Consider the following 13269-nt stretch of genomic DNA (forward strand, 5'->3'; position numbering starts at 1 on the left):
TTTATAACAAAAAGAAACTAATGCCAATAAAGGCTTTTCCGAAAGCAATAAAAAATACATGTTTATTTGTAAATAGTACATTTCATACCAGAGGAAGCTTTGTGGAGTAGCATTTTATCCACTAAAAATTTCACTAATCCAACCCTTATTGAAGCATATTATATTATTTTAATAATCCAATTTATCAAATCTCAAAAATTTCAAATAGAAACATGTATATATTGTTAATGAGTTATAACTGGAATGAGATAATATATATATATATATATATATATATATATATATATTGCTTTAATTATAATATGAACTTAATTTTATATATTTTATTTTATTAGTAAGTTTATAAAATATAAAATGATTAAACATTGTATTTAATTAAAAATATTGATTTGTTATAAGTACGATAAATTTTAAAAATACAGATAAAATTAGAATTAAGACTTAGGAGATTTTCAACCTATAAAAAAGATATGATTGAAAATTTAAATAAAATTTAAATTTATATGTGTAAATCCTTCTAGGGGTGTGCATGGGTCGGGTAAAACTAGGTTTGATGTGGCACAGACCCGACCCGAAATATATACCGGGCCTATTTTTTAGTTTCGAATCTGGTCCTAGACCCGATGAAACTTATACACTTTTGGGCCACGATTATACCGGGTAAAAATCGGGTGAAAACCGGGCCATTAACATTACATTACCTTGATACCTTCTTATAAGCTAGCATGTGAAAATATCCAAAATTTCAAGACTCCAACCATTATTTGACATGGTAAAATTTACTTAGAAAAATATAACAAGAACCAACTCTTTTTTAAAATTAAAGCATAACCATAATCAATACTAATATTGTCTAATAACACCAAATATTTAAATCAATATAAATAATACAATATTATGCATTAGTCTAAAATCTTATGCATTTTAAACATAAAACATTAACTTATAGTCTTATAATAACTAATACCACAAAATATTAAGGTTTATAATACTTAAATTCCACATAAGAATAGCCATCATCCATCACTAATAACACAAAATATTAATTGTGTATGATGACCGGGCCACCGGGCCGATTTCGGGTGACCCGAGTTATGACCCGGACCCGACCCGAAATAATGAACGGGTCTATTTTTGAGACCCTTACCCGACCATAAACCCGATGAAATCACACCAAAATAACCCCTAAAGTATTTGAGGTCGGGCCGGATCTTCGAGTCGAAGCGGACCATGCACACTCCTATATCCTTCCTTAATTATTGTTAGTCCTAACTAAGTAAATAAAAAATAAATTAATTTATAAATTAAATTCAAATCTGTGTAAATAATTTTCAAATCTCATTAAAAATAACGATTTACCAATCCTGAAAACAATTATAAAAAACCTAAACCCCACTTACTATCGTCATAGAAAAATAAGTGAAAGAAGCAATTGGATCCACACAATGACTAAGGTCTCTAGTTCAAACAAAAACCCTAAATCCCCAAACACTAATCTCGTTAGAAAACGAAGAAAGATCTCCAAAACGGAGAATGTCGATTCCTTCAACACCAACACCAATAGTGAACCATTCTTTTGCAGAATCTGCACCGAGACCAAAACAAAAAAGGAATCTTTTACCACAATCAGTTGCAACCACTCATTCTGTACAACTTGCATGGTAAAGCACGTTTCCTCAGAGGTTCATCGCGTTAAAATTCCTTGTCCGATTTGCATGGACCGTGATTTGAATGTGGAGGATTGCCGCAATATTCTTCCAAAGAAGGTTTTCGATCTGTGGGGAAAATTATTGTGTGAAGCCGGGATACCTGAGGATGACAAATTCTATTGTCCCTTTAAGGACTGTTCTGCGCTCATGATCGATGATGGTGTGTGCAGAAAATTGGCAAGAAAATTTAAGTGTCCTCATTGTGATAGAATGTTTTGTGCAGAGTGCAAGGTTGCTTGGCACCATGGAATCAGGTGCAAGAAGTTTCAGAGTCGTAACAAAGACAGGATGGAAAAGGAGGATGTTATGCTGATGGAATTGGCGAAGAAAATGCAATGGCAGAGGTGCCCTAATTGCAAATTCTATGTTGAGAAAACTGGTGGGTGCAGTCACATGATGTGTAGGTGTGGAGAGACTTTCCTTTACTTATTAGGATGTGGAATTGAATAGAAGTAATAAACTGAAATACCTTTTTTTATCTAGTCAATCGTTTCACATATTAGGCCTTACTGGTTGAAATTATATTAACCAGTCTGATACAAATTATTCAACAAGAACTCATTTGAGTTTTTATTTAAAGTTGGTCTTTTGCTTATGATTCTACATGTGCTGATATAATGTTATTTTGTTCTAAGAGAGTGGGTTAATGATGAGGGTCATATATATGGATTTGTATGCTACAAAAGTTTCAACCGATCATATACATGAGTATATATGAGTTGTTGCGTAAAAAAATTGTGAAAATATTGATAAAATTATAAAATAAGAATTTAATTATTATTAAATTATAATTTTTATTATATATAAATTTTATTATCTTAATTTAAAGATAATTAAATTTTTGCTTTTTCACTTTACTAGCTATTTTATTTTAGAGAAGTTTGATCTGCTATTTACATAAGTGTCATAATAATTAAAAGTCATTTTATAACAAAAAGAAACTAATGCCAATAAAGGTTTTTCCGAAAGCAATAAAAAATACATGTTTATTTGTAAATAGTACATTTCATACCAGAGGAAGCTTTGTGGAGTAGCATTTTTATCCACTAAAAATTTCACTAATCCAACCCCTATTGAAGCATATTATATTATTTTAATAATCCAATTTATCAAATCTCAAAAATCTCAAATAGAAACATGTATATATTGTTAATGTGTTATAACTCGAATGACATCATCTCTTTCTACGACTGGTTATGTATATAAAATATAAGGTGCTCTAATTAGTTAGCGATCGATGTTACAAGCTACCGCGATACTATTTACTACAGAGGTTGAGTACATGACAGTAGCAAAAGGGGTGAAAAATATATTGTGGCTAAGGGGTCTTCTAGATGATTTGGGGTTTCAGTAAGATTGCGTGAATCTGAGTTATAATAGTCAAAGTGCAATTCATTTGGCTAAAAATCAGGTTCATCATACTCGTATCAAGCATATTAATGTAAGATATCACTTCGTGGGTGATGTTATAGAGAAAGGTAACATTTCTCTTGTAAAAGTATACACAGATAAAAATTTCGCAGACATGCTGACTAAAGTAGTGTCAGAAAGTAAGTTCTAACACTGTTTGGAATTGTTAAATGTTGTTCCATGTTAGGCATGAGAATACAAATACTATACTTTGATCGTCCAAAATTTGAGTAGATTTCAAATTGTGAGCGAAGTGAAAAATTGTGAAAATAAAGGAAGGATAAGAGTAATTTTAGGAAGTAAAATAAATGAGTTTTAATAGGAGAGAATTCAAAATATTTAGTAAGGAGTTTTTGTTGAAAAATTTTATTCTTATTCGTTGAAGTTATAGCATAAAGATACTATATATATACGTCTCTAGAATTGTAATTGAATAACAATAACAATATCCTTATTTCCATCATCTTATAGAGTTAGTAAGAAGAAATTTTTCATATTGTTTTTTTTTCTTTTTACAAAATATATAGCGAGTGCATTATCGTTAGTAGTGTTCAATTTCATATTACTTTGTATCTATTAGAAGTCAAAATTTCGATGTAGACTCAATATCTTCTAAAATAGGAACCAATTGTAGCATTGCCAACGAATTATAGTTCAAATAGTATAGTCTCTCCATATTTATCTAGAGATAGCGGATTCCATAGAACTATTATCATTACCTGAAGCTACAGTGAAATTTGACATATGGGATAAAGCAGGACAAGAAAGATATCATAGTTTGGCTCCTATATATATATACTACCGTGCAAGAATTCAACATTTCTAGTCTTATTTTCTTATTAAAATTCATGAAAACTTTTCCAATATCTAACTGCTTTTTTGTTTCCAATATCCAGGATGAAATTGAACAACGAAATGAAAGATAGAAGGAGAAGATTCTTCTGTTGCTCAGTTTGAAATCTCCATGTAGAGAAAATGGCAAAGATCATAGTATAACTATTTGTTATCAATGTCACCGATTATAGTTGAAAAGTTTTATAAGGCTATGGTTGTGAAGAAGTTAACAAATAGTGAAAACTTTTATAAGCTTCAATTGATGCAGACACAGCTCTCTATAGTTGAAGCACTCATCAATTCAAAGCAGGAAAATTACTGATTGATATTGATTTCGAAAAGGCATCAGATTCATCAGATTCAAATCCCCTTTATCTTTCTCAGGAAACTGAAAAATGTGAGATCGCTGCAAGATCCTGACACAGATTGAACAGAGGTGTTATGAAATAACTGTAGATAAAAAAATTGAGATTTTCACACTATAGAATGCACATCAATCCATTAAATTTGTAAACTGTGCAATTACATGATAATTTAATCTTTGTATTTCTATATCACTGTGTCAACACCCTGATCAAGAACAAGTGTATTAGTGTAGTATCCATTATGTATATGTATGATACAACCAATTTAAGTATAATTTACCATTCCCCCAAAAACTATTCTTCAACACAAACTAATTCTCAGATGACCTCTGGCCTAAACCTTGGTTTTGGGTTATGGACCGTAATTCACTATACATTTTAGCACATTCGTGCGAAAAATTCGACATGGCCCTGAAAAGCTCTGGCAACCGATTTTTGAGACTTCCCAATGATTTCTGCCTAACCTGTAGGCACTGCCTTGCATAAGCTTCTTCCTCATCCTCCAATCTCTTCTCTACTTGATCAACCAGAAACTTCCGGTTTATAACAGCCTCATCAGGATTATTAGCTTCTGTCCTCTCCGGATCAAAGTCCTCCGGTATTTTCTTTTCCATATATTTGCGATACCAGTCTTCGAATTGCCGTTTTTTGCGCATAAGCTCCTTACGTGTCTCCTCACATTTCCTCTTCAAAGCTAGTTCCTCTTCTTGATGCTGACAGATAGTTTCTATCACGGCAGCGAAGTTGGTTATGGCCGTCCTAGCAACCTCATCAGGCAGTTTCTCTAGATGATCTTGCCATGCTATGAGAAGACTATGTATTGGGGGTTTTCTAACTCTTTGTGGCGAAGAAACCTTCTCCTTCAGATTGCTCTCAATTGGGATAAGATTTTGTTTTAACCAACTGTTTAGAGCCTTTATGTATTCCCTTTGGTGAATCATTAGCTTCTCAAAGTGTGCCTGCCACTGTTGCACAACAGCACATAGCTGCTGTGTACGCTCATAATGTTGTTCGCTTGTTTCAGTTGGAGACTGGGAAATGTCCAGCAATCTCAATGCCGTCACAATACTCGATTGATTCTCATGGTGGAATTGCATGATTCCCCACATGGTGGCCATCCTGCAGTTCAACAAAACCATCAATATCAGCAGAGTTTTTGACTAAGTTCATCAGTTTGTGAAGACACAGATTTGAGCTATAGCACTTTTACTTAAGAAAGATGCACTTCCTAAAATAAAACAATACAAATATGACAGAGACAATTTTTTAAGATTCATTTTCAAAGTTCAAAAAGCATTAGTGACAGGAATAAACTGCCATCAGTTTTATAAGGTTCATTTTCAAAGTTCAAATCCTCCTGCCACAATACACAAGCCAACTTTAGAAAAAGAACAATACCTAAGTAAAGGACCTTAAAAAAAAGGGACAGTTACAGAAAATTGTAATATTTGGGAAATTTGGGACCAAGTAAGGACAAATTTACTGTTGATCTTCAGAAAGTAAAGCTTATCGTTTTCCTTTGTAATTTTAAAGCTTCCATAGCACAAAGCGATTCATCAAGAAATGTCTGATGTGATAAGCAACCATAACATAGTCATACTACATGGCTGAACTAAATTTCAAAACACTTCCACATAGCCACAAGATTATCTATTTGTAATTTTGAACCCTAATTATTATAACTCACCCATCAACAAGCTGAACAAGTCTTGGGTACAACTGCTGATCGCGTAGCCGGCTAATCTCTGAGACCGTGGAATCCAAGGCTTGCATATCTACAATGTATCTTGTATGTAAATGACTAACGGCTGCTTTTGCTTTCTCTAATGCTTCAGTGTTAGAACCTCTATTTTTCAGCTTATTAAGCATGGCAACCTTCTTTTGGTACTCATATTTCATTAGTTCACCAGCCTATCAAAATATTCCGCAGCAAATTTCAGAGAAGATAAACAGAAATTTGCAGCATAATTTGATACATACGTGAATCTTCTTGCAGAAACTGTGACAACTTACAATAAATAGCTAACAGTAAAAAATAAAAATCCCATACCTTAACTTCATCATAAAGTTTCTTTTCCCATGCTAGCAATTTGTCCAAGACGGTAGCATGAGTTTCGTGTTCTTCTAAGTCAACATCATCTTTTCCTTCATCCAAATTCGGTATTCCTCTAAAGGACCGATTCCATGTAATAACTCGCATCACCTTTGCAGCGTGATCAATATGTCCTGCAAAAACCGAGGCATAATAACAATTCAAAACATGTTTGGTAACCAATATCACTACATGACCTATGAACTAATGTAATCACCACATACCACAATAGTGACAATACCAATCACCAGCAGCATAAATATCAGTTACTTAAAGCAAAAGGCACTTAAAAAATTAATTTGTTAAAGTAATCATCAGCATAATTACTCAAATACAATACAAAATTGAAGCAGAGAAAAGCCATTATCACTCTTTTACCTCTATTATCAGCAAAATTGGAGTGATAATGGAGGCGAGTGGCCTCGAGCATCTTGGAAACTTCATGAGCACTCTCTGAAGCCTTCAGAAAATGATCATCCAATTCAGTAAAGACCTGCATCATATTAACTCCCTGCTTCCCGTTCCTCTTTGCCTCCACCGGAGGCACAATCTTCACCTTCTTCAATGCTTTCGATGATGATGTCGTGGCCATAGCCATAGCCTCTGGCGCAGGAGGCAGGGCTACCGCTTCCTCGTCCGGTAAAGGAGGTACAGGCTCATCATCATCAATGCCATCAACATCCTCATCATCATCTATTTCTCCATGTCCTTTCTCTTCAACAAACACCTTCCTATGATTATGAATCCTCTCATCCTTACTCATTTTATGATTATTATTATTGTTGTTATGATGATGATGATGATGGTGATGATTCTCTTCTTGTTGTTCTTCTCCTGAAACTTCCTCTGAATCCTTCAAGCTTGTTCCTGGCACATTCTCCACTGATGGAAAGAAATACTCCATAGCAGCGGTTTGCTGTGTGTGCTGCAAAGCATGAACATGACCATGACCATGATCATGATCATGCTTACGATCATGATGCTGATTCTTCTCCTCAATTGTTCGATTATTTCTTCTCCTCCTCGTTCTCAAATTCCCTTCATTGTTCTCCAATTCAATCTCATCATCACCATCCGCACCTTCTTCCTCTTTGATAACCTGCTTCTTCGACCCTGCCCGCTTCGATTCGTCTTTGATCATCTTCTCCGGCATGGTAGTTGCACGCTGGAGAGGCTGCGGCTGCTCTGCGAGGCTAGGCGGCGGAGGTGGCGGCTTGATATCATTAACCGCCGCAATAGCAGGAATCGCGGCGGCGGCTGCGGCAGCAGAAGGGGGAAATTGAGGATCAACGACCTCTCCCTGTGCGAAATCAGTGAGTGCGGCGCCGGCGCCCTTGAGCGACGTGGCATAGGCGGAGTGCGCGGCGGCGAAGGCGTTCCTGGCGGAAACGGCGAGTTTCATGAAGTGTTTCCGTTCCTTGCATCGTGCCACCGCTTCTTCGTTCTCAATCTTGGATTGGGAGCAACCCATCCTCTTCTTCTGATTCTAATTCTTGCGATTAGTGAAGAAAAGTGTGGGAATTTGTAAAGAGAATGGAACATTGAGTGGCTGTTATTGAAGAAGGAATCTGGCTTTTGGAGGAAAAAGTGTTAAAGTGAAGACCGAGTGAAAGAGGTGGCGCACATCAACGACGACTTGTGCGTTAAGGCAACGAAACGGTGTCGTTTTTGTGCAACCTAGGATTTGAGAGTAAAGACAGGGGAATGAAGCGGAGAGTGCTAGAAAGTGCGTTTTGTTTTGTGTTGTTTTCTTCAATAACTAACAAACTCGTATAACTGACGTATATCAACCAAACTCCTCTTACGTTCTTAGTTTTCACATTATTATAATTTTCATTCAAAATAAATGCCGTCCATTCTAAGATTCATTATGTAATCAATTTTTTTTTTAAATAATATTTTTATTGAGTTTAAATTTTAGGCCTTGGATTTTTTGTTTTCACTTTTGTGTAGAGTATCAGTAACTCTCGTAAAATATCTAAAATGTTATTTGTACACTAAAATTAACCACTAAAATCATTTACTAATATATTTTCAATATGTATTTATATATTTTATACTAATGATTGATTTTAGTGGCTGATTTTGATCTACACGTAGTATAATTATAAAAATATTTATAAAAAAAACGAAAATATTATGACCATCAAAACTAACGAACACGTACCTTGTTTTGACTAACGAACACGTATACTCAATAAACTAGCAAGTAGTTGTCAATTTAATTAATTAGTTAAAAGAATTTGGGTTCAATTCAATTAAGATTTAAGAAGATTTCTAAGCATTTTCTTCAACATAATCCAATACTAAGATTCTTAATGTACACACATAAACATTGACCCTATAATGTAAGTATGTAAGACTAATACAAGTCTACAATTGAATGTAGATTTAAATCCTAGATTTAGATAATAGAGTAGCATATATCCTATGACAATCAACCAATGCAACATAAAAGAAATAATAATAATAATAATAAATTTCAAATTCTTGTATAAATACAAATAATATATCTTGGATAAGATAACTAAGGTATAATTGTACCTATACTCTTCTATAGCTGTTTCTTTCTGTTTATGTTCCTCTGAGAGCTCTAAGACGAGCTGCCAAATCATCATAATCAGGTAGATTAGGATGCACAATACTCTTCACTTCAGAATCCATTGAAATTGATCTTCCATGCCCTCTTGATGTTTCTTCAACTGATGATGAGTTTGTTGGTCTAGGAGGAAGAGATGTTCCTCTTACATATGATCTTCTGTTCTTGGAAGATTCAGAATCAATAATGTTATCCTCTGTTGCTCTTGATTTCATCATGTTTCTGCTCCTTGATGATGATCTTGGAGCTTGATCCTCATGGTTTGGTTCCGAATCTGTCCTTGTTTTCTTCTTTGAATTTGAATTGATTTCGCCTTTGTTAGTTCTTTGTTTGAGGTAAGGAGGAGGAACAAGCCAATAAGGTTTCTTGTTACTGATGATTTCTGTGTCATCCTCGGATATGCTTCCGAGGGAGCTAGAACTCGGCTTTCGGCCGTGGACCGATGACATATCGGTGCTAGAATCGTCGTCGTCGTCACTGCTGATTTGCTGCCTCCATTGTTCATCATTGAATTCTTTGATTCCTTCTTGTGATGATGCATTATAGTCTGTTTCTTTTTTGTGCTCTTTTTCCACACCAACTTGCTTCTCTGTTTTTTCAGGTTTAGGCCTCTCCTGCAAAATAAAGCATGATTTCATACAAATTTTGAGCCTCAACAAATTTTATGCTTTCTACATTTATACAATTCTACAAATCTCATGTGTTAATATAAAGTGGAAAAAATAGTTCATAAACAACCTCTATTTTTTTAGACTAAAATATGCTAGTAAACTTTTGACCATAATTATGAAAATGGGATTGAATCGGCCTATTCAAATGAGTTAATCAAAACAGTTACTAAAATGGTTTAATTTCGTGTAAAAATTCGTTATCAACAAACCGATTAGGAATGAAAATAAACCAATCAAATTGATCGATTTTTAGTGATTAATCAGTTGAAAATAAATAAACACAAAAAATATTTTTGTTAAAATTATATTTTATACATATATACATTATTTTATCATATCGAGTTCGACTCCCATTGAACTTTTAGACCTTTAAACTTCTCAGTCTACCGACTCAGTGATTGGTTCGATTTTCATACCCATTTCTTTTGATTATTAGTTCAAATTTATATTATATCCGTCCATTAAAGAATATTAGATTGATATACAAAATTGAGACATTTAAAATGTTAATATCTTGACATCATTTATATAAAGATACATTAGTTTTGTGATATATCAATTTTGTTGGGACATTGAATAGTAAGACAAGTTAATGTGAGGACTTACTTCATACAATGATGGCTGTCTAGAAAGCCTTTGCTCCAAAGCTTTGCTATCCCACTCTATAGAGAACTCTTGTGCTATTTCATGCAATAATTGAATCTTCATTTCTCTAGAAGGAGGATCTTTCTTCAACTTCTCAATTAACTATAGAAAAGTAGTTAAATTTAAGAGTCAGATACAAATATATGTTCAGGAAACTTTGTTATTAGTAATCAAGGATACATATGATTTAATTATGTGCTACACTTACCTCTTTACTTGTATAAGGTTCAAGAGAATTTCCAAATTTATCTGTAAACATTGTTCTGAGGTCACGCAATTCTGGAAGATCAGAAATTCTTGCTGCAGCATATATCAATGATGGAACAGCTTCTTTGCATTCATCAGGGCAAATACTGTTTAAGAAGATTAAAAAAATATTATAAAAATCCTTTATTAAATATCAATAGGTCTTCATCTGATTTAAATAATAATTGTATTTTCTTGTAAAGACCCAAAAGAAACATACAATTATTATAAAAGAAACCAAAATCTGAATATTATAGTAGGTCATATTATTGAGAAACATACCTCTGCTTAGTTAAGTCTTGAACATGATCTGATATGCATCCAATGAATTGTGCAACAAGTTCATAACAAAATAACATATTTTGCTCCAATACAAGCCCTTCAACCTGCCATCAAGTTCAAACAAACATTTCAACTCACCTTTTTCATCATAAAAAAAAAAACTCTCAATGATAAGGTGAAAACTCACTTGCATATGTGAAGTTGATAGTCAAAAACTATTAATTGACAATTTAATTAAATTTGTCAAATCATCTAACGGATCTAAACTATCAATTTTATATGAAGACAACTTCATGTGAGTCTTCACCCACCGATAATTAACTCAACTTTAAAGACTAACTAACCATTCAACTCAACACCTTTTAAATATGGCTTCAACATGATTCCACATTTTAAAGGGACACTCTACTATACAGATTGAAGTGGTATAGAGAGAGAAAATAATTTTTTTTATAGTTATTTTTTATTATTTTATTGCTATTCAAAGTGTGAATCCTACCTTTTTTAATCTCTCTTTCATCTCATAAAAAGAAAAATCTGTAAACTCACATCTTTATCATATAATTCACCTTAAATTAAACTTCATTTGAATGGAAACGTATGGTACTCTTAACTCTCAAGCATGAAAATTTTCAACAAAGTGAAATGACGAAATTACCCTTTTATAAGCATCATAATAATGTCCATTCCTGAGAAGCTCTGCAATGTCACTCTTCATAATCCTATGAACCGCATTCCTCTTCTTTTGTACACTCTCTAGCCTCGTCCTTATGAACTTCACGTACGTCAAGCTAACCATAATAATCAACAAAACAAAATTATAATTAAAAAACAACAAAATGAATGTTCCAATAATAAAAAGAAGACACAGAAACAGCAACAGAAACAGAGTAACATAGTTACCATTTTGAGTAGAACCTTGGTTTCAAGAACCACCGAAACATTTTTTGTCCCCCAGAATCTGAAGTAGTTGTTGCTGATGGCATTTACAACAAGAAGAAAAAAAATGGGGAATTTATGTGTGTGGTTAAATAGGTTGTAAAAACTGAGAATGAACTTGAGGTTAAGCCAAGAATAAGAATTCAAGGATACCTCAAAGTAAAGAAAAGAAATTATATCTCTCTCTCTCAGAAGAAAAGATTATTGGAATGAACTAATACAAGAGACAAGGAATTTCAAGGAAGCTGAGATTAATGATTTAGCAACAAAAAAATTGGAAGTGCAATACTGTTATAGAACACAGAGAAAGAGAAAGAAAGAGAGAGAAGGGAGACTTTTGGTCAATGAAGAATTTGTATAATAAAAAATAATATGATATTAATTGTAAATTGTAATAAAGTAATATTAATTTAAGTTCATGTTAGTGCCGCAATGTGTGTGCCCTTTATATATTTTTTGCGCTCGTTTTATGGGGATGTGTAATTGGAAAATTACAAAGACAAGGGATTTGTGAGACCAAAAAGGAAGATGACCCATAAATTTGATAATGTTACAAGTGTGAGAAGTGTTAAAATTAGTCTTACATAAAAAAAAGTAAGGAAGATTGAGGAATTTATAAGATGAAAGACCTATTTATTTGACATCTTAAGGTTTTGAGTTGGATGTGGTGTCTTCTCATCTTATGTTATATCATTTGATTAGTTTGTTTGTGTGATATATCTTAAATGGTGAAAACTCAGGTGAAGTTGATATTTGAGAGCCGTTAAATAAAAATTTAATCAAATCATACCTGAGTTTTCACCATCTTAAATACTACTAACTACTCATCTTACATTTTTTTTCTCTTTTCAATTTGTTAATATTTCATTTATAGCTGTTTTAGGAAATAGGTATCCGTCAATTTGGAGGGAATGTCCTATAATATTTTACAAAATCAATCATTTTCATTTTTATTGCTTTGCTGGCATGAAGTTAGGCATGGATTTTAATTTATACAGTTCTTCATTAATTCTGTATGATTTTATTTGACTTTTAAGGTTTTCTTCTTTTATTCCATCACTGTTTATTGATTCTCTCTATATACTAACATAATAGATTTATGTATCTCGTGATAGATTTAAGCAAATAATCTTAATTATAAGTGGATCAGATTATTAATACATTTTTTTCTTCTAAACTATGAAATATCTTCCTATTGAAGACAAATTTGTTCCAGTGTTTAAGGTTTCGTGATAGGAAGAATATTTGTCATTTGGGGTCCAAATATACGTTGTTCTTCAATTATTTAATTTGATGACTATTAAGCAATAATCAATCTTTACTTCTGAATTTTATTTTGCAGTGACTCCAGAGAAAATTGACAATTTGACTCAAGGTGAAAAAAAAAGTGTTATGCAGTAATCATTTTAATTTCTTACATCAAATTAAATTTTTTGTATTAAATAAAATGTAAACTTTATATAAGATGAATTTAACA

The 13269-nt window shown here is 33.0% G+C and overlaps 3 protein-coding genes across 3 annotated transcripts; 1 reads left to right on the forward strand and 2 right to left on the reverse strand.

Moving 5' to 3' along the window:
- Nucleotides 1–1445: 1445 nt before the first annotated feature.
- LOC112776015 (E3 ubiquitin-protein ligase RSL1-like) lies at nt 1446–2159 on the forward strand. Its single transcript, XM_025819965.2, has one exon. It carries the CDS (start codon nt 1446–1448, stop codon nt 2157–2159), a length of 714 nt encoding a protein of 237 aa, XP_025675750.2.
- Nucleotides 2160–4424: 2265 nt separating this feature from the next.
- Nucleotides 4425–8208, reverse strand: LOC112776286 (protein ALTERED PHOSPHATE STARVATION RESPONSE 1). Its single transcript, XM_025820383.3, has 4 exons — nt 6789–8208; nt 6369–6544; nt 6006–6229; nt 4425–5437 (listed from the first exon to the last, which is right to left on the reverse strand). Exons 1-4 carry the CDS (start codon nt 7879–7881, stop codon nt 4630–4632), a joined length of 2301 nt encoding a protein of 766 aa, XP_025676168.1. The 5' UTR covers nt 7882–8208; the 3' UTR covers nt 4425–4629.
- A 486-nt stretch (nt 8209–8694) lies between these two features.
- On the reverse strand, nt 8695–12230 carry LOC112779554 (uncharacterized). Its single transcript, XM_025823853.3, has 6 exons — nt 11757–12230; nt 11512–11644; nt 10854–10957; nt 10534–10678; nt 10287–10427; nt 8695–9623 (listed from the first exon to the last, which is right to left on the reverse strand). The coding sequence occupies exons 1-6, from the start codon at nt 11837–11839 to the stop codon at nt 8985–8987; spliced, it is 1245 nt and encodes a 414-aa protein (XP_025679638.1). The 5' UTR covers nt 11840–12230; the 3' UTR covers nt 8695–8984.
- Between the last annotated feature and the right edge of the window lie 1039 nt (nt 12231–13269).

Source organism: Arachis hypogaea, chromosome 19 (genome assembly GCF_003086295.3).
Source record: "Arachis hypogaea cultivar Tifrunner chromosome 19, arahy.Tifrunner.gnm2.J5K5, whole genome shotgun sequence".
NCBI lineage: Eukaryota > Viridiplantae > Streptophyta > Magnoliopsida > Fabales > Fabaceae > Arachis > Arachis hypogaea.

Coding starts and splice junctions, on each gene's coding strand:
- LOC112776015 (XM_025819965.2), top strand. CDS start 1,446: ATGACTAAGGTCTCTAGTTCAAACAAAAACCCTAAATCCCCAAACACT.
- LOC112776286 (XM_025820383.3), bottom strand. CDS start 7,881: ATGGGTTGCTCCCAATCCAAGATTGAGAACGAAGAAGCGGTGGCACGA. Junction 6,545..6,788: donor CAATTTTGCTGATAATAGAG/GTAAAAGAGTGA, acceptor CGGTTTTTGCAG/GACATATTGATCACGCTGCA. Junction 5,438..6,005: donor CTTGTTCAGCTTGTTGATGG/GTGAGTTATAAT, acceptor GTTGAACTGCAG/GATGGCCACCATGTGGGGAA.
- LOC112779554 (XM_025823853.3), bottom strand. CDS start 11,839: ATGCCATCAGCAACAACTACTTCAGATTCTGGGGGACAAAAAATGTTT. Junction 11,645..11,756: donor CCAAGGTTCTACTCAAAATG/GTAACTATGTTA, acceptor TATTATGGTTAG/CTTGACGTACGTGAAGTTCA. Junction 10,958..11,511: donor ATTATGATGCTTATAAAAGG/GTAATTTCGTCA, acceptor ACTTGATGGCAG/GTTGAAGGGCTTGTATTGGA.